The 21,191-nt window shown below is 57.6% G+C and overlaps 2 protein-coding genes across 3 annotated transcripts in view; both read right to left on the bottom strand.

Moving 5' to 3' along the window:
• ADAP1 (ArfGAP with dual PH domains 1) overlaps nucleotides 1-6,342 on the bottom strand; it is a 60,112-nt gene extending 53,770 nt beyond the window's left edge. For both annotated transcript variants that reach the window (XM_077995926.1, XM_001084174.5), the window contains exon 1: nucleotides 6,059-6,342. In XM_077995926.1, coding sequence (XP_077852052.1) covers nucleotides 6,059-6,140 — 82 coding nt within the window. In that variant the 5' untranslated portion in view covers nucleotides 6,141-6,342. The remainder of the gene's footprint in view (nucleotides 1-6,058) is intronic.
• PRKAR1B (protein kinase cAMP-dependent type I regulatory subunit beta) overlaps nucleotides 1-21,191 on the bottom strand; it is a 482,327-nt gene that overhangs the window by 406,841 nt on the left and 54,295 nt on the right. The gene's annotated exons all lie outside the window — the stretch shown is intronic.

The raw sequence follows: 21,191 nt of genomic DNA on the forward strand, positions 1-21,191 counted from the left end.
TGAGCCCCAGTGACAGCGCAGGGCAAGGCACTCAGTACACGTGCATGGAGCGGGAGACGGCGCCTTGCCCGCCGGAGTCCAGGGGAGGGCGCCGCTGGAGTTCAGCCCTTGTGGGCCTCTGCCTTCCGGGGGGCGCGTGAGCACACACCTTCTGGCCACACGACCACCTGCCGCCTCAGCCACCATGGACCCCGCCAAGTCCCTTCCTGTTTCCTCATTCTTTCATTTGCAAAATGGGGCCATGCAGCCACCTGACGGGTGACGGGAGAAGCAGTCGGGGGATGCGGCTGGCTGCCAGGTACTGCCACAGAGCAAGGCTTGGCAAATGCCTCTGAGTCTAAAACAGCAGTGGCCCTAGGAACACAGGGCCTGGGGGCAGGGACAGCGCCACACCTCACCCGAGATGTGTCCAGAGCGGAGGTCTAACTCAGCGTCTGTGCGTCGGGGGAAGCTGGCTGCCGTCACAGCCAGCCCAGCGGCTCAAGGAGTCCACAAAGAGGTAACCTTGGCCCACACCACAGCTCTGGTGCATCTGGAGATGGGGGCTGGTCTAGGCTGAAGTCAGGGGGAGCCTGGCCAGGGCCTGGGCACCAAGCACAAGGCAGAAGGAAAGGCCTCCAGCTCCTCCCGGCCCTGAGCACCAGCTCATCGCCCGTACCAGCCCTCCACACCCGGCCGCAGGGCAGGCAGGCAGGAGGGTGGGCACGTGTGACCTGCTGGCCTGTGGCTTGAGTGTAAAACCAGGTAGGGGAGACCTGTCTAGCAGTTCCTCAACCAGTTAAACACAGAATTGCCAAAGGACCCAGCAACTCCCGTCCTGGGTACAGACCAAAACAACCTGAAGCAGGCTCTCTAAGAGACGTCTACACCCTCGCGCTCATACAGCACGATGCACAACGGCCCAGAGGTGGTAGCAGTCCAGTGTCTGCCTGCAGACAAACGGGCACATGCAATGTGTTCCTCCACACAGGATATGATCCTGTCTTCACACGCAAGAAAATCTCAGCACTCGCCACAGCATCCGTGAACCTGGAGACATTAGGCTGAGTGAAACTGGCCGGTCACAAAAGAATGAATACCGCACTGTTTCACTCCTACGAGGTCCCTGGAGTCATAAGATTCATAGAGACAGAAAGTAGAGGCTGGGCACGGTGGCTCACGCCTGTCATCGCAGCCGTTTGGGAGGCCAAGGTGGGAAGATCATCTGAGGTCAGGAGTTCAAGACCAGCCTGGCCAACACGGCGAAACCCTGTCTCTACTGAAAATACAAAAATTAGCTGAGCGTGGGGTCCTGTGCCTGTAATCCCAGCTACTTGGGGGACTGAGGCAGCAGAATCGCTTGAACCCAGGAGGCAGAGGTGGCAGTGAGCTGAGATCGCCCCACTTCATTCCAGCCTGGGGAACAGAGCAAGACTCCGTCTCAAAAAAACAAAAAAGAAAGAAAAAAGAAAGTAGAAGGGTGGGTGCCCCAGACTGCGGAGAGGAAATCTGGAGCTGTTGTTGAATGGGGACAGAGCTTCAGTTTGGGAAGATGAGGAGGTTCTGGAGATGACGGTGCTGGCAGTGGCACGGTGAGGTGAATGTGCTCAAGGCCCCTGAACTGTGCACTCAAAACGATGAGAAGGTAAATTATTATTTTTTTAAAAATCCGGCCGGTCGCAGTGGCTCATGCCTGTAATCCCAGCACTCTGGGAGGCTGAGGCAGGAGGATCACGAGGTCAGAAGATCGAGACCATCCTGGCTAACACGGTGAAACCCCGTCTCTACTAAAACTACAAAAAATTAGCCAGGCGTGGTGGTGGGTGACTATAGTCCCAGCTACTCGGGAGGCTGAGGCCGGAGAATGGTGTGAACCCGGGAAGTGGAGCTTGCAGTGAGCTGAGATCCGGCCACTGCACTCCAGCCTGGGCGACAGAGCGAGACTCCGTCTCAAAAAAAAAAAAAAAAAAATTCCAACCTAGTTTGGCTGCTGCCCTGGGGAGTGAAGGGAGTCTGCCCAGCCCCCGCCCACATTCAGCAGCCTTCTTCCCACCCTCACGCATGCCAGGCCAAGTTCCTGAAACTCCTCCCCACCAAGGGAATTGCTACCAGCAATTTCTGAAATGTCACCTCGGCCCTGAAGCCTTCCTGGGTTGAATGAGGAGGCTGAGCTGTGAGTCTGCCCCATCAGCCTTGCAAGCACAGGCTCGGGTTCCACGGAGCCTCAAGGACTGGCCTCCAGGGTCACTCATGCCCCATTATCCCTGGGGCTGGGGCCACCCCAGAGCCTGGATCTGGCTGGGGCCTCAGATGTGGAATGAAGGAGCAATACCTAAACCACCAGGGCCTCCACAAGAGGGTCCCAGCCATCTTCCTGCTTCTTAGGAACAGACTTCCTCTCAGAGCCAGGCCTCCAGAACCGGGGGCCCAGGGTGCCCCTGGGATTGTTGGATCCATCTGGTGCTCCAGGTGCCTCAGACACCCAGGTGACACGAAGTACCAGTCACCACCTGCTCTCCAACCCAGTTAAAGAGCCCAGACACAGGCCAGGCGCGGTGGCTCACGCCTGTAATTCCAGCATTTTAGGAGGCCGAGGCAGGAGGACTGCTTGAGGCCAGGAGTTCGAGACCAGCCTGGCCAACATGGCAAAACCCTATCTCTACCAAACAAACAAACAAACAAACAAACAAACAAACAAATTAGGCTGGGAGCAGTGGCTCACACACCTGGAATCCCAGCACTTTGGGAGTCTGAGGCAGGTGGATCACTTGAGGTTAGGAGTTCGAGACCAACCTGGCCAATATGATGAAACCCCATCTCTACTAAAAACACAAAAATTAGCCAGGGGTGGTGGTGCACGCCTGAAATCCCAGCGACTTGGGAGACTGAGGCAGGAGAATGAGAATCAGTTGAACCGGGAGTTGGAGGTTGCAGTGAGCAAAGATCATGCCACTGCATGGCAGCTTAGGTGACATCAAGAGATTCTCTTAAAAAAAAAAAAAAAAAAAAAAAGGCCGGGCGCGGTGGCTCAAGCCTGTAATCCCAGCACTTTGGGAGGCCGAGGCGGGTGGATCACAAGGTCAGGAGATCGAGACCATCCTGGCTAACATGGTGAAACCCCGTCTCTACTAAAAATATAAAAAACTAGCCGGGCGTGGTGGCGGGCGCCTGTAGTCCCAGCTACTCGGAGGCTGAGGCGGGAGAATAGCATGAACCCGGGAGGCGGAGCTTGCAGTGAGCCGAGATCGTGCCACTGCACTCCAGCCTGGGCCACACAGCAAGACTCCGTCTCAAAAAAAAAAAAAAAAAAAAAAAAATTAGCGGGCATGGTGGCATGGACCCGTAATCCTAGCTACTCGAGAGGCTGAGGTGCGAGGATTGCTTGAGTCCCGGAGGCAGAGGCTGCAGTGAGTTGAGATTGAGCCACTGTACTCCAGCCTGGGTGACACAGCGGGACCTTATCACAAAATAAAAAAGAAAAAAGAGCTCAGACACCCCAGTCCTCCCAGGGCATCAGACGGGCTGAGACTCAAAAAGGAGAATATGTCTGTTTTTCTTTTTTTTTGAGACAGGGTCTCACTCTGGCCTAGGATGGAGTGTATCACTGCAGCTTCCAACTCCTGGCCTCAAGCGATCCTCCCGCCTCAGCCTCCCAGTGTTGGGATTACAGGCGTGAGCCACCACGCCTGATTCCTGTCCTCTGTTGCAATTAGGCAGGCAGTGCCAAGGATGCACAGAGGCACCTCCTCCCTCCCCCAAGCCCCACCCAGGATGGAGACCCCCACCCAGGTCTTGCAGGACAGTGGGTCCAAGCACGCCCCAACTCGCCCACCTGCCAGGCCTGTGAGGAGAGGCTCTCTGGGTGGCCGCTGGGTGAGGACCTGTTCAAGGTCAGGGGAACCCACTAGTGGGACAGATCATGAGAGTTTGGAAGGAGCTTCTGTGGAGGCCTCAGAGACCCCCAGACCATGTGGCTTCCCTCACATGGCCAGTAGGTGGGGCCTGCTCAAGTCTACCCCAGCACCCACAGGCCTGGCGTTCAGAGGTGGCCTGGGACTGTCTGATGTCCTGCTGACCGGGTCTGCACCAGCCGAGAGCCAGTGCACAGGACAGTGTTCTGAGGAAAGCAGAACGTGCTGGTCACCCCAGTCCCCATCAATACTGGAGTGGCTCCTTGTCACCCAGCTGGGCCACAGCAGGAACAGGAGATCCCAGAGCAGCCGCATCAGCAAAGCAGCATAGCGCCCTCAAGGGTGTGCCATGGGGTCATGGGGTCCGGGCAGCCCCCCGTCTCCTGACACCTCCTGTTCCACCCTGTGGCCACAGCCCTGGGAAGCGGGGACAAGCACAGCGGCCGGGTGTGACCCATATCCCCAGCTCCAGTTTGCAAGGCATCAGTCTCCCTGGCTGTGAAATGAGAACAACCCCTCACAGCATCCCCGCTCCATGGCGCTACCCGACAGAGGAGGCGAGTCACTGAGGTCATGGACCAATTCTGAGAAGGCACAGGTGCGGCCCTGTGCCCAGCAGCACCGGGCAGGGGGAGGGCCGAGAACAGCTCTGTGGTGGGCCAGGCACACCTGCACCCACTGGGAGGGGAGGGCCACTGAAGGGCCCAGCAGGCCAGGGAAGTGCCCTCTTTCTTCCTCCTGCCAGGCTGGGAGGCCCAGAGGGCAGCTGGAGAGGGGCTCTGAGTCCAGAGAAGCTGCTCCCAGGCTGTGTGGCCAGGAATCAGAGGTTCAGAGACAAGCCCAGCTCCCCTCCCCGTGGGCCATAGCAACCCCAGGCCAGGCCCTTTCCCACTGACTCTCCAGGGGAGCATTCCTGAACAGGAGGAAATAAAGATCTGGGGTCAGAGATTCTCGTGCGAGCCAGCCCAGGGGGCCGCCCCCACCACACCATTGCACTGGCCCTGCAGCCGCCCTGCCTCAGGAGACCACGGAAAGGCCGTGGGTCCTGCCTGTCTTTCCAGAAAAGCCTGTCACTATCTCCCCTCTGGGACACCCCAGCTCCTGGTGTGGACTCTCGGGCCAAACTGTGGCTGGACAGCAGCCACCACGACCTGGGGCTGGCAGAGACCCCTCCATCCCAGAGAGAATCAGATCCTATTTCCGGGGTGTCCAGAGACTGCATGCTGAACCAGGGCCTTGGGGGCAAATGCAGGGTCTTCCCCCGCTCTCTCCCTGGGGACCTCAGCCATCCTTGGTGAGTTTAGGTTTGTTCCAAGGGGCTCAGGCTATTGGCCCCCAGATTCCTGGTGTGCCTGGGGTGGCAGGACTGCCCTGGCAGGGCCCTCTCCCCACAGCGCAGCCGGCCTGGGGCTGACAGCTCCGAAGCAGGGCAGGGCTGGTCTGGGCACTGGGCCCCGTTCACAGCCAATGGCAGGACCAGTGGCCTGGAAGGGAGGGACTCCGCGCCTTTGGACTCCTGTGCCTTGAAATCCCACAGACCTAGGAACCGAGTCAGGGATGCCCGGCCGGGAGAACGAACGGGCGGGCGGCAGGTGGACGAGGACCTGCGTCCGGCCCCACCTCTTCCAGGCCTCACCTGTCCTGGCACCCGCCCCGGAGCAGCCAGGTGCAGGGAGCCGCGGGAGGGGCGCCGCTCACACCCAGGGACCCCCGGTGTGGGGAGGGAGTGAGGCATGACGTCACCGCGAGGTGGCCCCGGAGCCGGGGGACCCCACAGTCCAGCAGAGCCCTCCAGCCGGCGGCCCGTTCCCTCCCTGCAGCCAGCCCCGATTTCCTCTTTCTGTGCGGAGCCCGAGCTTTCGCAACGCGGCGGGCGGTCCGCGGTGACCGTCAGACACGCAGCCCGGAGGGGGAGGGGAGGCGGCGGCAGGGGGATTTCCGGGGGTCCTGGGGGCGCCTCCCGCTCCGCCCGGCCCGGGGAGACGTCCGGGTCCCGCAGGTGCAGCCGGGCCCGGGCCCCATCCGAGCGCCGGCCGGGTGTTCAGCACCGCCACCCCCGCGGCGTCCGCGGTCCCCCGCCCAGTCCCTGGGGCCCACCCAGGACCCACCCGGCACCCCGCGCCCACCCGGGACCCACCCGGCCCCGCGCCCACCCGGCCCACACCTACCCGGGGCGCCGCAGTCCGCGCAGCGCGCGTTCCCCGGCCGCTGCAGCAGCTCCAGGACCGCCCTGCGCCGCTCCTTGGCCATGGCCGCGATGCGCCCGCGATGCCGATGCCGGGGCCGGGGCCGGGAGCGTCCGCCGGCTCGCTAGGGCCCCGCGCAGGCCGCCCGCCGCCGCCGCCCCTGCGCCATGCCGGGCGGCCTCAGCCCGCGCGCCGGTTCCGCATTCCCGCCGCCCTCAGGGCTCCGCAGCCGCCGCTCGTGTCTCCGCCGCGGTCGCTGAGCGAGTGCCGGCGCGGGGCCCGGGGCGCACGCTGCGCTCTGGCCGGCAAGGCCCGCGGGCGGCCCCCAGCGGTGCAGGCGAGCGTGTGGCCTCCTCCCTCGGCCGCTCCGGCGCCCCCAGCCCGCGCGCCCCGGGGACCCACCGGGAAGTAGCCCGCTGCCCGCCCCTCATCCGCGCGCAGCATCCCACCTGCCTGGGCGAGAGGCCGCCCCAAAACCTGGCCGGACTGGATGGGACCCTCGTGCCGCCACGCGCGCTGGGACGGAACCTGCACACCTACTGTGGGGGGTGCAGAGGGCACCTGCCGAGCCCCCCAAGACCATGGGCACGGGGGTGCTCATGCAAGGCAGGCGTGTGTGTTCTGCGCTAGGGACCAGGGCGCTCACACCATCCCTGCCTGGGAGGGGTGGCCAGCAAGTGACAAACGCCAGCATCCCAGGGCACTGAGGCCGCAGAGGCCCCAGAGGGAGCCTCCCCCTGAGACCCACCCAGCTGCCCACCACCCACAGAGGGGACCCTCTGAGCACTCCTCCCACTCAGGCTGGCTGAGGGGCCCGGCGGGGACTTCACATGGGGGCTGACAGGTAACAAAAAGCCTGGGTTTGATGTCGCCTTCCCCAGACTTGGGTGCCCTTCCTCTGCACACCCCAGCGTCTTTTCAAATTCTTTCCATTTTCTTCTTATATTGTTAGTGCAGTACGCCCGGCTGAAAAAAAACTAGAACATACCAGACTGAAAAAGGAAAGCCTCCCCCCGCTGCCTTCCAGGCAACCACTATTAACAAACAATTCCTCAGCACCTTCCAGAATGAACGGTCTGAGGCCTGTGGCCTTTCATTTATTTAATCATTTATGGAGACAGGGTTTTGGCTAAGGGCTGTAATCTCAGCACTTTGGGAGGCCAGGGCTGGTGGATCGCTTGAGCTCAGCAGTTTGAGACCAACCTGCGCAACATGGCAAGACCCCATCTCTACAAATACAAAATTTAGCCAGGTGTGACGGTGGGGGCCTGGAGTCCCAGTTACTCAGGAGGCGGAGGCAGGAGGATCACTTGAGCCCAGAAGCTGAGGCTGCAGTGAGCTATGATGGTGTCACTGCACTCCAGCCTGGGGAAGAGAGGGGAGACCCTGTCTCTAAAAAAAAAATTTTTTTTTTTTTTTTGTAGAGATGGGGATCTTCCTATGTTGCCAGGCTGGTCTTGAAGTCCTGGGTTCAAGTGATCCTCCTGTCTCAGCCTCCCAAAGTCCTGGGATTACAGGCGTGAGCACTGTGCCCAGACTCTTTCTTTTTGAATGGTTGTATTCTACTCAAAAGTTCGGCTGGGTGTGGTGGCTCATGCCTATAATCCTAGCACTTTGGGAGGTCGAGGCGGGTGGATCACCTGAGGTCAGGAGTTCAAGGCCAGCCTGACCAACATGGCAAAACCTCGTCTCTACTAAATATGAAGAAATTAGCTGAACGTGGTGGCACATGCCTGTAATCCCAGCTGAGGCTGAGGCAGGAGAATCGCATGAACCTGGGAGGTGGAGGTTGCAGCGAGCTGAGATTGTGCCATTGCACTCCAGCCTGGGCAACAAGAGTGAAACTCTGTCTCAAAAAAAAAAAAAAAATTCCAAAAAAAGTTCAACTGGACCATGACTTGTTCACCCAGTCACTGGCGTAGAAGCATTCAGGGCGTTCTGAATGCATCAGAATCACGGTCTACACAGCCTCATCTTTTATTTTTTAATTTTTTTTTTTTTTGAGACGGAGTCTCGCTCTGTCACCCAGGCTGGAGCGCACTGGCCGGATCTCAGCTCACTGCTAGCTCCGCCTCCCGGGTTTACACCATTCTCCTGCCTCAGCCTCCCGAGTAGCTGGGACTACAGGCGCCCGCCACCTTGCCCGGCTAATTTTTTATATTTTTAGTAGAGACGGGGTTTCACCGTGTTAGCCAAGATGGTCTCGATCTCCTGACCTCGTGATCCGCCTGTCTCGGCCTCCCAAAGTGCTGGGATTACAGGCTTGAGCCACCACGCCTGGCCCACAGCCTCATCTTTGTGAGAGTTTCGTGTGGATTTGCACTCAAAGTGGCATCCCTGGGGCAATGGTATGGGATGTGGGACGGCCTCCACTGAGGCCGCACTGACCAGTGTGCCACCAAAGACACCTGTCTCCCTGCTCCAGCCAACGTGGAATGACAGAGCTGCTTAAGCTCTGTCCACCTGAAGCAGAACACAGCAGCCTGTTTTGGTCTGCGTCTCTGGGATCATGAGCCCTGTGGCGTCACATGCCCTTTCCCTGTAACCATTCACACAGGTCTTTCTCCTCCCTCAGATGGGAGCCTTTGGGGTGGGGATAGGTGGCATTTCCATCTCTGGGTCCCTGTGCCAGGCTTGGAATCCACCACACAGCATGAGCTTGGAGAATGTCACCTAATAAAGACAGATGAATGTTAATAACAGCAGCAGCTCTGCACTAGGTATTAGGAGAAATGACCTGACTTGTATTTTCCTTTTTTTTCTTTTTTAGAGACAGGTCTTGGTCTATCGCCCAGGCTGGAGTGCAGTGGCACAATCTCAGCTCACTGCAACCTCTGCTTCCTGGGGTCAGGTGATTCTCCTGTCTCAGCCTCCTGAGTAGCTGGGACCACAAATGGGTGCCACCATGCCCAGCTAATTTTTTTATTTTTTGGTAGAGACGGGGTTTCCCCATGTTGCTCAGGCTGGTCTCGAACTCCTGACTCACATGATCTGCCTGCCTTAGCCTCTGAAAGTGCTGGGATTACAGGCCTGAGCCACCATGCCCGGCTTGAGATGTATTTTCTTTCTTTCTTTCTTTTTTTTTTTTTTTTTTTAAGAGGGAGTCTGTTGCCCAGTCTCTGTCGCCCAGGCTGGAGTGCAGTGGCGTGATCTCGGCTCACTGCAAGCTCCGCCTCCCGGGTTCACGCCATTCTCCTGCCTCAGCCTCCCGAGTAGCTGGGACTACAGGTGCCTGCCGCCACGCCCGGCTAATTTTTTGTATTTTTAGTAGAGACGGGGTTTCACCGTGTTAGTCAGGATGGTGTTGATCTCCTGACCTCGTGATCCGCCCGCCTCGGCCTCCCAAAGTGCTGGGATTCCAGGCGTGAGCCACTGTGCCCGGCCTTGACATGTATTTTCTTATTGAAGCCCTATTTTCAGTTGGGAAGACTGAGGCACAGAGAAGTTCAATCCCTTGCTGGAGGCCACACGCCTCAGGACTGGAATATACATAAAACGATATAACAAAGCGACACACCCTAACAGAGCCCAGAGCCTTTACTCAAGGTCCCCAAAGAGGGGGAGGCCATCGTACGAGGAATAGAAATAGCAGCAGGGAGGCCTCAGGGGAGCAGGTGCCCAACAGGCCAGAGCTTCCAGTATGAGCCAAGACCATCGATGGCCTGCTGTTCCAGGTCCTCCTCCGTGGGAGGTTCCAGCAGGCAGGTGTCTTGCCTTCTCTGTCCTTCCATCCTGCTAAGGGAACTGTGGCATCACTCAGGGGACTGGAAGGCATGAGGATGACACGGAGGTGGTGAGCCACATGATCTAAGAGATGTCGGGGCTGAGGGGGATTCTTCAAAAGAGGAGGCTGCCTGGCCGAGGTCCACAAGTACCTGCCTGGACCCCCGAGAGCACAGCTGTCCTGAGATCCGGCTGCCCCCAGTGGCTGTGGTCAGGGTTGGGCGGGGCCAGGGGGGAGCCCAGGACTCAGGAAGAATCCGGAAGGTAACAGCATAGCTCAGGGCGGGCCAGATCCAGACCAGTGCTGGTCAAAGGCTGTTCCAGCCAGCAGCAGCTGGCGAGAGGCCTGGACATGTGGCCTGCCTGCTCCTGCTCATGCCCAGTGGCCCACAAGCTCTGCTGAGCCTCCTACCCATTGTCACTGACCTGCACGGCTGCACCAGGGACCCTGACACTCATTCCTCAAGCGTCTTCCTAGTCCAGAGCTAGAGGCACCTGCCTCCTGTGACCACTCGGCCGCGCGGCAGGCCCCAGGCAGGGGGCTCCTGAGAGCAGGGCTGAGCTCCTTCAGCGTCTCCTGAGCATGGGGCCTGCACACAGTAGGCCCGCAGATGACTTTGATTGGAAGCTAGCTCCTCCCAGGTAGAGGGGGGCTGTCCCCAGGGAAGGGGCAAATGGACTGAGGCTGGGCTGGGCCCTCTCTGTGACCATCTTGCCCAACACTCAGCCAAGCAGTTGCTCAATCCAGTAGCTGCCACAGGGGAGGGGAGGGTGGTGAGGTTCACTTCCCTCTCCGCCCCGCACAGGGGCCGGGGCTAATTCAGTCCAATTATTTGTGCTTGGACAGCGCCTCACACGACGGTCGGTCGAGAGTCAGTAGGCTGCCCTGCAGGCCAAGGAGGGGTCTTCCACGTCCAGGCTCAGCACAGGGGTGGGCTGCTCCTGGCTCTGCCTGCCTCATTTGTGGGGATGGGGGTCGTGATGTTGGGCCCCCATGTGGCCGGCCCCCTTCTGGGTAGCCCACTGGCTGCAGCCTCCACCCTGTCCTCTGTGTCTGTGCCTTTGGCCTTGTGCAGACCCTCCTGGGCCTTCTGCCTGCTGTGGGGGCCCCGCCACCCCTCAGGCACCTGGAGTAGGAGCTCAGCAGCGCATGGATCCTAAGGACCTCTGCTCAGGAAGGGCTTAAAGGAGACACAGGGATTCCCCAGAAACAGCCGCTGCGCCCTGAAATGCAGGGGACAGGGAAACACCACCCAGGACGAGAGGTGGTCTTGGCACCACTTTCCGGGAGTGGGGCTAGACCTGGAAACCCCTTCGGGGGCAGGGAGTCTGCAGGGGCCTCCTCGAGATGACAGGCCAGGGACGGTGGGTGCACAGGTTGCCTTATTGGGTTTTGGGGCATTTGAACATTATCTTTTGCTTAGTTTTCCAAACAGAGATGGGGTCTGGCATGGAGAAAGGGGTCGTGGAGAGCTGTCCCCAAAACCGAGGGGCTGGTGGCAGGTATGGAGCTGGGCACTGCACCTGGGGAGGGGTCCTGGCATCCCCCATCCTCCCCTCCCCCACTGGACAGCTGGGGTTGGCCTGACCGCTCCAGTCACAGCCCAGGCATCCCCAGGTGATCTCTTGAAGCCTGGGACCAGCAGGATCCTCTGGGGCTGGAATCACACACTTGGCATGGGGAGGAGGCCCAGACTCGACACAGGACCCCAGGAGGTGCTCTCCTCCCCCAGCCCTGACCCCTTTCAGCAGTGACCATCAGGCAGTAAAGTTCACACCCAAATTGGTGCAACCTCAAGAAACAGTTACTTATAAAGAACTCATACAACTCAATAATAAAAAGGCAAGTGAACCAATTAAAAAAAAGGGCAAAGAATCTGAATACATGCTTCCCCAAGGAAGACATGCAGCTGCCGACAGGCACGGGAAATGTTCAGCACCATTAGTTGTCAGGGAAACACCAATCAAAACCACAACGAGATGCTCCACACCAGGATGCAGTGAAGACCTGGGGTGGTGGGGGGAGGCTAGGATTTACAAAGAGGAGCACCGGTGAGGATGGGGGAACCTGGACCCTCCCACAGCCCTGCCGGGTGGAAGACGGTGCAGCCGCCCTGGAAAACAGGCTAGCATGGAGCTGCCGTGGGACCCAGGAAACCCACTCCCCAGTATGCGCCCGAGGACTGCAGAAAACACGTCCACAGGCACTCGGACACAAGTGTTCTCAGCAGCATCTTCCCCGGTTTTTGTTTTTGGTTTTTTTTTTTTTTTTTTTTTGAGACGGAGTCTCGCTCTGTTGCCCAGGCTGGAGTGCAATTGCGCGATTTTGGCTCACTGCAAGCTCTGCCTCCCAGGTTCACGCCATTCTCCTGCCTCAGCCTCCCGAGTAGCTGGGACTACAGGTGCCCGCCACCACGCCCGGCTAATTTTTTATATTTTTAGTAGAGACGGGGTTTCACCGTGTTCACCAGGATGGTCTCCATCTCCTGACCTTGTGATCCGCCCACCTCGGCCTCCCAAAGTGCTGGGATGACAGGCGTGAGCCACTGCGCCCAGCCTTCTTTCTTTTTTCTTTTTCTTTTTCTTTTTTTTTTTTTGAGACAGAGTCTTGCTCTGTCGCCCAGGCTGGAGTGCAGTGACACAATCTTGGCTCACTGCAAGCTCCGCCTCCCGGGTTCCAGTGATTCTCTTGCCTTAGCCTCCTGAGTAGCTGGGATTACAGGTGCCTGCCACGACGCACGGCTAATTTGTGTGTTTTTAATAGAGACGGGGGTTTCACCATGTTGGTCAGGCTGGTCTTGAACTCTTGACCTCGTGATCCACTCGCCTCAGCCTCCCCAAATTCTGGGATTACAGGGGTGAGCCACTGCACCCGGCCTTATTATTTATTTTTTTCGAGATAAGGTCTTGCTCTGTCACCCAGGCTGGAGTACAGTGGTGCAATCATAGCTCACTGAAGCCTCAACCTCTTGGGCTCAAGTCAATCCTCCCTCCTGAGCCTTCTGAGTAGCTAGGAATACAGGTGTGTGGCACTTTGCCCGGCTAAATTTGGTGGGGGTTTTACTTGTAGAGACAGAGTCTTGCTATGTTGCCCAGGCAGGTCTTGAGCTCCTGGCTTCAGGTGATCCACCTGCCTCAGCCTCTCAAAGTGCTGGGATTATAGGCGTGAGCCGTCTTTCCCAGCCAGCGTTACTCAGGACAGTCCTAAATGCAAACAGCCCAAACGTCCACCAGCTGATGGGTGGATAAGCCAAGTATGGTCTGTACACACCACAGAGTGCGACTCAGCCATGAACACAGCACGACACAGGTGAAGCTTGAACACGCTGTGCTAAGTGACAGGAGCCAGCCACAGAGGGGCAGATGGTGGGTGTGGTCACACGCAGAACCTGCCGTTTATGTGAGCCCTGTGCATGCACGTCCTCGTTCTGAAGGCTGTTTCTCTCATGTTTAAATAAGAATCCAGCAGCTCCTCCTGCTTGGCTGCATGGGCTGAACCCAAGAGGCCCCCTCTGCCCAGAGTGTAGGGTCCAGCCCTGTGAGGCTTAGCGGGTGTTCTCCCCGTGTGCAAAGATGAGAGATTGTAATAAATAAAGACACAAGACAAAGAGATGAAGAGAAAGCAGCTGGGCCCGGGGAACCACTACCACCAAGATACGGAGACCGCCAGTGGCCCCGAACGGCTGGGCACGCTGATATTTAATGCATACAAGACGAGGGGGCAGGGTAAGGAGGGTGAATCTTCTAAGTGATTGACAAAGTGAAGCAAGTCACGTGATCGTGGGACGGCGGCCCTTCCCTCTTAGGCAGCCGAAGCAGAGAGAGAAGGCAGCATACGTCAGCGTTTTCTTCTATGCGCTTATAAGAAAGATCAAAGACTTTAAGACTTTCACTATTTCTTCTGCTATCTTCTAAGAACTTCAAAGAGGAACCAGGAGTATGGGAGGAACATGAAAGTGGACAAGGAGCGTGACCGTTGAAGCACAGCGCCACAGGGAGGGGTCTAGGCCTCCGGATGACTGCGGGCAGGCCTGGATCATATCCAGCCTTCCACAAGAAGCTGGTGGAGCAGAGTGTTCCCTGACTCCTGCAAGGAAAGGAGACTCCCTTTTGCGGTCTGCTAAGTAACGGGGGCCTTCCCAGACACTGGCGTTACCGCTTGACCAAGGTGCCCTCAAGCGGCCCTTATGCGGGCGTGACAGAGGGCTCACCTCTTGCCTTCTAGGTCACTTCTCACCATGTCCCTTCAGCACCTGACCCTATAGCCGCCGCTTAATCCTAGGTTATATCAGTAATGCAACAAAGAGTAATATTAAAAGTGAATGATTAATAATGTTTATAATGATTGATAATTGTCCATGATCATCTCTATATCTAATTTGTATTATGACTATTTTTATTCTATTTTCTTTATTATACTGAAACAGTTTGTGCCTTCAGTCTCTTGCCTCAGCACCTAGGTAATCCTCCGCCCATACCAGAGGCCACTCCAGTCCTCAGTGCCCAGGCGGGCTGATGCCATATGTCTTTAGCAGATGGGGAGACTGAGGCTGAGTCACCCATCTCATGGGGGCTGTTGCGGGAACGAACCACAGGCCTGTCTGTGCCAGAGGCAGGCACAAGACCGCACTCTGCAGAGTCAGGCTGGAGAAACCCCACAGCCTCACAGAGAGGGAGGTGTGGACGTGAGTCAGGAAAGGCGGACGCAGCCTTAGACGGGGCTTGCCTTTCCTGGGGGACCTGCCTGTGCCCCCTCCCTCCCTCTCACTCACCATCCCCCTCTGTCCATCCGCCCATCATCTATTTGTGCAACCTGTCATCTGTGTCTATGTGAACTGCCATCTCTATGTTTCATCAAGCAGTCTCCCTGTTCTCTACCTCTGTCATCTGTTTATCTGTCATCTGTGAATGATCCGTCACCACCATCATCTCTCTCCACCATCTACACATCTACCCTCTCCCCGCACTTCCCTCCCCTCCCTGTGCCACTCCCCAGTGTGTTTAACACCCCTCTCACTCCCACCTGCAACGTGGGCCACAGCTGTCCCAGCCCGTGCAGGACCCCTGTGGGCGAGGGGCCGTGGTTGTCCCAGCCCATGGAGGACAGCAGCCTGTGACCTCTGATGGGGTCACAGGAGGATGCAGCTTCTGCCTGGCCCCTCGCCCCTGCCCTGCCTCTCCATACACAGTGGGGGGCTGTGACTGTCCCAGTCCATGCAGGACCAACGTGGATGAGGGGCTGTGACTGTCCCAGGCCATGCAGGGTGGTGGCCTGTGACTTCTGACATGGGGTCACAGGAGGATGTGGCTTCTGCCTGGCCCCTCGCCCCTGCCCTGCCTCTCCATACACAGTGGGGGGCTGTGACTGTCCCAGTCCATGCAGGACCAACGTGGATGAGGGGCTGTGACTGTCCCAGGCCATGCAGGGTGGTGGCCTGTGACTTCTGACATGGGGTCACAGGAGGATGTGGCTTCTGCCTGGCCCCTCGCCCCTGCCCTGCCTCTCCATACACAGCGGGAGGCTGTGACTGTCCCAGCCCATGCAGGACCAACGTGGATGAGGGGCTGTGACTGTCCCAGGCCATGCAGGGTGGTGGCCTGTGACTTCTGACATGGGGTCACAGGAGGATGCAGCTTCTGCCTGGCCTCTCGCCCCTGTCCCACCTCCATGTACACAGCCGGGCCCCCCTGCAGCCTCCACACTGCAGAGGTCACGCGGACAGAGCCCAGGAACAGAGGCGCTGGGCCCAACCCTGCCCACTCAAGGGCTAGAACCCACCCATCGAGAGCAGAGCTCAGTGACTCCAGCCTCCTCACACCTGTGTGTGAACCGCCCGGCTGAGCCCAGCCAGCCTCAGAGCCATAAGGGTGGGAGCCGGAAGATGCTGTGTGAGGCCCTGAGTTTGGGATGGCCTGTGACATAGAGACTAGCATCTGCACTGGTGGCCTCAGAGAATCCCAGCCCCCACCAGCCCCACGTCCAGGCCACTCCCCTCAAAGAGAGGCCTCCATGAAGCAGGATCCCCACCCCAGCGGACGCCCATGAGGGCTGGTGCTTCCCACGTCTGCCCTGAGAAAAGCTGGGACCCCAGGGAGGGTCTGTGGCTCTGCTGCCCAAAGGGCCGCTACCTGGACCATCCTGCCTGGTCCCTATCGCAGCCCCCACAGGTGGGTAGACCCCTGCCCCGCCCAGGCTCTGGCTCAGCCCCTGCAGCCCCTCACTGAACCCCACACTTCATAGGCACCTGTCCTGTGCTGCCCTGATCTGGGCCACATCTGGAAACTGAGCTGGCAGGGTTAGTGGGGGGTTGAGGGTGGTGGCAGGCAGGTGGCCGTGGGGGCAGATGGTGGGAAGGGGATGCCCAGTCAGGAAGGCCTGGGGCTTCAGGACGCACGACCCTGGCCCCAGCCTGTGGCTCCTGGAGCAAAGGTCTAGCTGCACAAACTACCGTCCCTGCCCCAGCTGACAGCTATGCACCTGGCTCTGCCTCTGCAGGTGACCCTCAAGGGTGCCGTGGTGCTGCTGCTGTCCGTCCATCAGGGGCCACCCCCACCAAGTGCTTCTGCTTCCTCGAAGGTCACACAGCCCCTGCAGGCTAAGGGGGGGTGGGCGCTGTCCGGCCCTGTCTGGCAGGCAGCCCCACAGACTAACCCCGGTGCCCCTCGTCATGACCCCAGCTCCCCTGCTCTTCAGAGTGGACGAGTAGGCCGCCAGCCTCCCCTCTGAGCACGGACACCTGTCGAGGTGCACGGCTGTCCAGAGCCGGGGGGGGGGCCTCGGGCCCCTCCCACCAGAGGGACCTGCTGCCGCCCCAGGCCAAGCCTGAGCCACCCACATGCCTCACAACTAGGTGTGGGGGCAGAACAATGTCCCTGAAGATGTCTGCATCCCGGTCCCTGGGACCTGTGAACATGGTGCTTACATGGCAAATCGGGTTGTTTGGGACCGAGATGGGGATGGTCCGGGATTAGCAGGACCCCGTGCAGTTCCAAGGGTCCTGACATGGAGGCAGGAGGTCACAGCTGGAGAGACAGGAGCACACAGGCAGGGGTCGGAGGGATCGGAAGGGGCCACGCTGCCGACTTGAGGCTGGACCAAGTCCCAGCCCTGACTGAGGTGCTTCAACACCAGAGCCTCCCAAGGGGACACATCGCTGTTGGGCTTTTTTTTTTTGAGACGGAGTCTTGTTTTGTTGCCCAGGCTGGAGTGCAGTGGCACAACCTCGGCTCACTGCAACCTCCGCCTCCTGGGTTCAAGCGATTCTCCTGCCTCAGCCTCCCGAGTAGCTGGGACTACAGGCATCCACCAACACACTTGGCTGTTTGTATTTTTAATAGAGACGGGGTTTCACCATATTGGCCAGGCTGGTCTTGATCTCCTGACCTCATGATCTGCCTGCCTCAGCCTCCCAAAGTGCTGGGATTACAGGCGTGAGCCACTGCGCCCAGCCTCTGTTGAGCTATTTATAATTTGAGAGAGGGTATTGCTCTGCCTCCCAGGCTTAAGTGCAGTGGTGCCATCATAGTGCACGGCAGCCTCTATCTCCCAGGCTCAAGCGATCCTCCTGCCTCAGCCTCCCGAGTAGCTGGGACTACAGGTGCATACCACCACACCAGGGTAATTTAAAAACAATTTTTTTTGGTAGAGACAGAGTTTCACTACGTTGCCAGGGCTGGCCTCAGGCGATCCTCCCACCTTGGCCTCCCAAACTGCCGGGATGACAGGCGTGGGCCATCCTGTCTGGCTTGGGCCCCTTGTAGACTCTGCTCTGGAATAGTAATGCTTGCGGTGCTTTAAGCCACTGGGCTTACAGTAATCTATTAGTGTGGCCAGAGGAACCGACACAGGAAGCTTCAGGAAGAAAGCAGTTTGCCTTGCTCCTGAGGCCTGGGTGGAACAGGGCCAGCGCTGAATTCCGGTACAAGGCCTGTGCACACGAGACCCCGCACATCAGCTCTGGGGCTGCAGACCCGACCCTGGGGGGCTCCAGGCCTCCAGGTCAGACCTCCCCTCCTGGGAAGCAACACCGGGGCGGGCCTGGGACCACGCCGCCTCTGGTTTACCTCATCCCAAGGGGAACGCTTGGAAAATGTTCTGGAAATTGTCTTTGGGAGCCTTTTAATAATGTGGCCAGCTTATCATGACAAGCGTGTATGAGAAGTAAAATGCATTCTGCACACGACAGATGATGAACTACCCGAAATATCTTGTGAGAAGCTCTGGCAGGAACAACAGGGTGTCTGGATTCTTAAGCACAGCGCATTCAGCAGCCAGACCCAGAAAATCAGAGGCAGCGTCGGGAAGCTACTGCGCGTTTGTAAGGAGTCCGGCTGTCCACACAAGGGCGCTATTTTGGGACTCGGGCTTCTCAGCCTGTGACCTGCTGAAACCATTCATGCCGGCATCGTCCCTATTGGAAACTCTTTGAAGTTATTTTCGAATGAGAATCGACTCAATCTATTCCACTACAGTTTCATACAAAGCATATTTTTTCTCATTTCAAAATAATTTCAGACTTCCAAAAAGTTCCAAAAATAGGACGGTGTGTATACTCGGTTCCCCAAATAACATCTTACATAACACTGGGTGAGCGCTGGCAGTCACTTCGCAGAAGGCCCCTCGGTCTGGGTCTGTGTCTGATGTCTCCTCGGGATTACATTCAGGTCATGCAGTTGGGCAAGAGAAACAGAGGTGACACCGTGCTCTCAGTGAGGTCGCCAGGTCGCTGTTGCCTGTGTGGCTCGCTCCCGGCAGTGACTGCTGGGTTAGGGGGGCTTCCGCTGCTCTGCTGTGATGTGACCACTGTCTCCTTGGAGGGAGTACACATCTCAAGGGAAGGTTTCTCAAGATTCAGCAGACACCTGCTTCACACCACACCTCACCACTCGCTTCATGTCAACTGAGGGTTCTTTTTTTTTTGAGACAGTTGTCGCCCACGCTGGAGGGCGGTGGCACAATCTCGGCTCACTGCAACCTCCGCCTCCTGGTTTAAGCGATTCTCCCACCTCAGCCTCCCGAGTAGCTGGGATTACAGACATGCGCTACCAGTCCCAGCTAATTTTTGTATTTTTAGTAGAGACGGGGTTTCTCCATGTTGGCCAGGCTGGTCTCGAACTCCTGGCCTCAAGTGACCTGCCTGCCTTGGCCTCCCAGTGTTGGGATTATAGATGTGAGCCACCACGCCTGGCCCACTGAGGGTTGTAATCTGCATCCGTCACCACTGTGGTTTCTGCAATAGCAATTTCCTGTTCCCAAAATTCCTTCTACATTAGAATTAATAAGACAGACCTGGCCCTCCCCTCATTGATACCCAATTACTTATTTTGTATAGACTAGTGGATACCAATTTATTCTGTGAGCTACAGCCCATTACAATAATTAATTTTCTTTTTTTTTTTTTGTGAGACAAGGTCCTGCTTTGTTGCCCAGGCTGCAGAGCAGTGGTATAATCGTGGTTCACTGCAGACTTAACCTCTGGCTCACGTGATCCTCCCACCTCAGCCTCCTGAGTATCTGGGACTACAGGCGGGTGACACCACACACAGCTGATTTTTCTTATGTTTTGTAGAGACAGGTTTCACCATGGTACCCAGGCTGGTCTCGAACTCCTGGCCTCAAGCGATCCTCCCACCTTGGCCTCCTACAGTGCAGGGATTGCAGGTGTGAGCCACTGCGCCCAGCCTGTTTATTTTCATGCTGAACTCCTGGCCTCAAGTGATCCTCCCACCTCGGCCTCGCAGCGTGCTGGAATTGCAGACGAGCTGCCGGGCCCGGCCTGTTTATTTTCATGCTCAAATTGCCCCAGGTTGGCCATCGTGTGCTCCTTCCTATCCCCCAGTGTTATTTCAATAAGCCCCTTCATCTCAGCAATTCTTCACTCTCTGGCTTATCCAATACCTTCTCTGGCCTGGCCCTGGTTCCTTTGGTTAGAAAATGGTATCAGGGCCAAGACCCTGAGTGTGGGGGGCGCTGCGTTCAGGCCTTCAGGGCAGAGCTGGGAAGCATTTGTGCACAGCCCCTCACAATAGTCCCCTTTACACACAGTTTCAGTTACCCATGGTCAGCCACGCTCCAAAAATACTAAGTGGAAAATTCCAGAAATAAACCATTCATGAGTTTTCAATTCCATGCTGTTCTGAGCAGCTGTCCTGCCGGGACGTGAACCCTCCCTCTGTCCAGCATTCCAGGCTGTCCACGCCACCCTGCCTGCCAGGCACTCAGTAGCCATCTCGGTGATCAGACCTACCGTCACGGTGATGCGGCGCCTGGGTCCAAGAAGCCTTTATTTTACTTAATAATGGCCCCAAAGCACAAGAGTGGTGATGCAGGCGACTCAGACATACCAGAGAAGCTGCCAAGTGCTTCCTTTAAGGGAAAAGGTGGAAACTCCTGACCTAAAACAGCCATATGCCGAGGTTGCTAAGATCTTCCGTAAGAACACAGCTCCGACCTGTGACATTTTGAAGAGGAAGCAGAAAGTTCTGTCAGTTTTGCGGTCACACCTCAGACTTGATCACAGGTACGTACAGGAAAAAACATGGGACAGGATTCAGGACTATCCGCGGCTTCAGGTATCCGCTGGGGTCTCAGAGGATACCCTGGGCAGGTGACAGCGATCACTCTATTTCTCTATCCAGGTACCTTTGTATGTTAGAAAAGCAGGAGCTCAATACGCCTGCCTTTTATCATCCACAATGTACTTCTAGTTTTTTCCATCTCAGAATATAGCTTCAGAATCGTACACGGAAAAAAGAAATTCACTCCCTAGAGTGCAGTATCTTTCCTCTCTCCCAGCTTTGGTCCATAGTCTGCCCCACGCTCCTGACGAGTCGGAGTGCGGCACGAAGAGGAAGGCTCTGGCCCCAGGGCACCCATCAGCGAGTCAGAGTGTGGTTCAAGGGAAGAGGCAGGCCCCAGCCCCAGCCGAGCGCTCCCGATGGTGGGTCAGAGTACGGTGTGAAGAGGCCCCGGCCTGGGCCCAGGCGCTCTGTGGGCACGGCCTGTTGTGTTCCCCTCATATCCTGGTTCGTTTACTTTTTGAGCATGTGAAACCCTCTGCCATAGGCCGGGCGCGGTGGCTCAAGCCTGTAATCCCAGCACTTTGGGAGGCCGAGACGGGCGGATCACGAGGTCAGGAGATCGAGAGACCATCCCGGCTAACACGGTGAAACCCCGTCTCTACTAAAAAGTACAAAAAAAACTAGCCGGGCGAGGTGGCGGGCGCCTGTAGTCCCAGCTACTCGGGAGGCTGAGGCAGGAGAATGGCGTAAACCCGGGAGGCGGAGCTTGCAGTGAGCTGAGATCCGGCCACTACACTCCAGACTGGGTGACAGAGCAAGACTCCGTCTCAAAAAAAAAAAAAAAAAAAAAAAAGAAACCCTCTGCCATGAC

This window comes from Macaca mulatta, chromosome 3, assembly GCF_049350105.2.
Source record: "Macaca mulatta isolate MMU2019108-1 chromosome 3, T2T-MMU8v2.0, whole genome shotgun sequence".
NCBI classification, from domain to species: Eukaryota; Metazoa; Chordata; class Mammalia; order Primates; family Cercopithecidae; genus Macaca; species Macaca mulatta.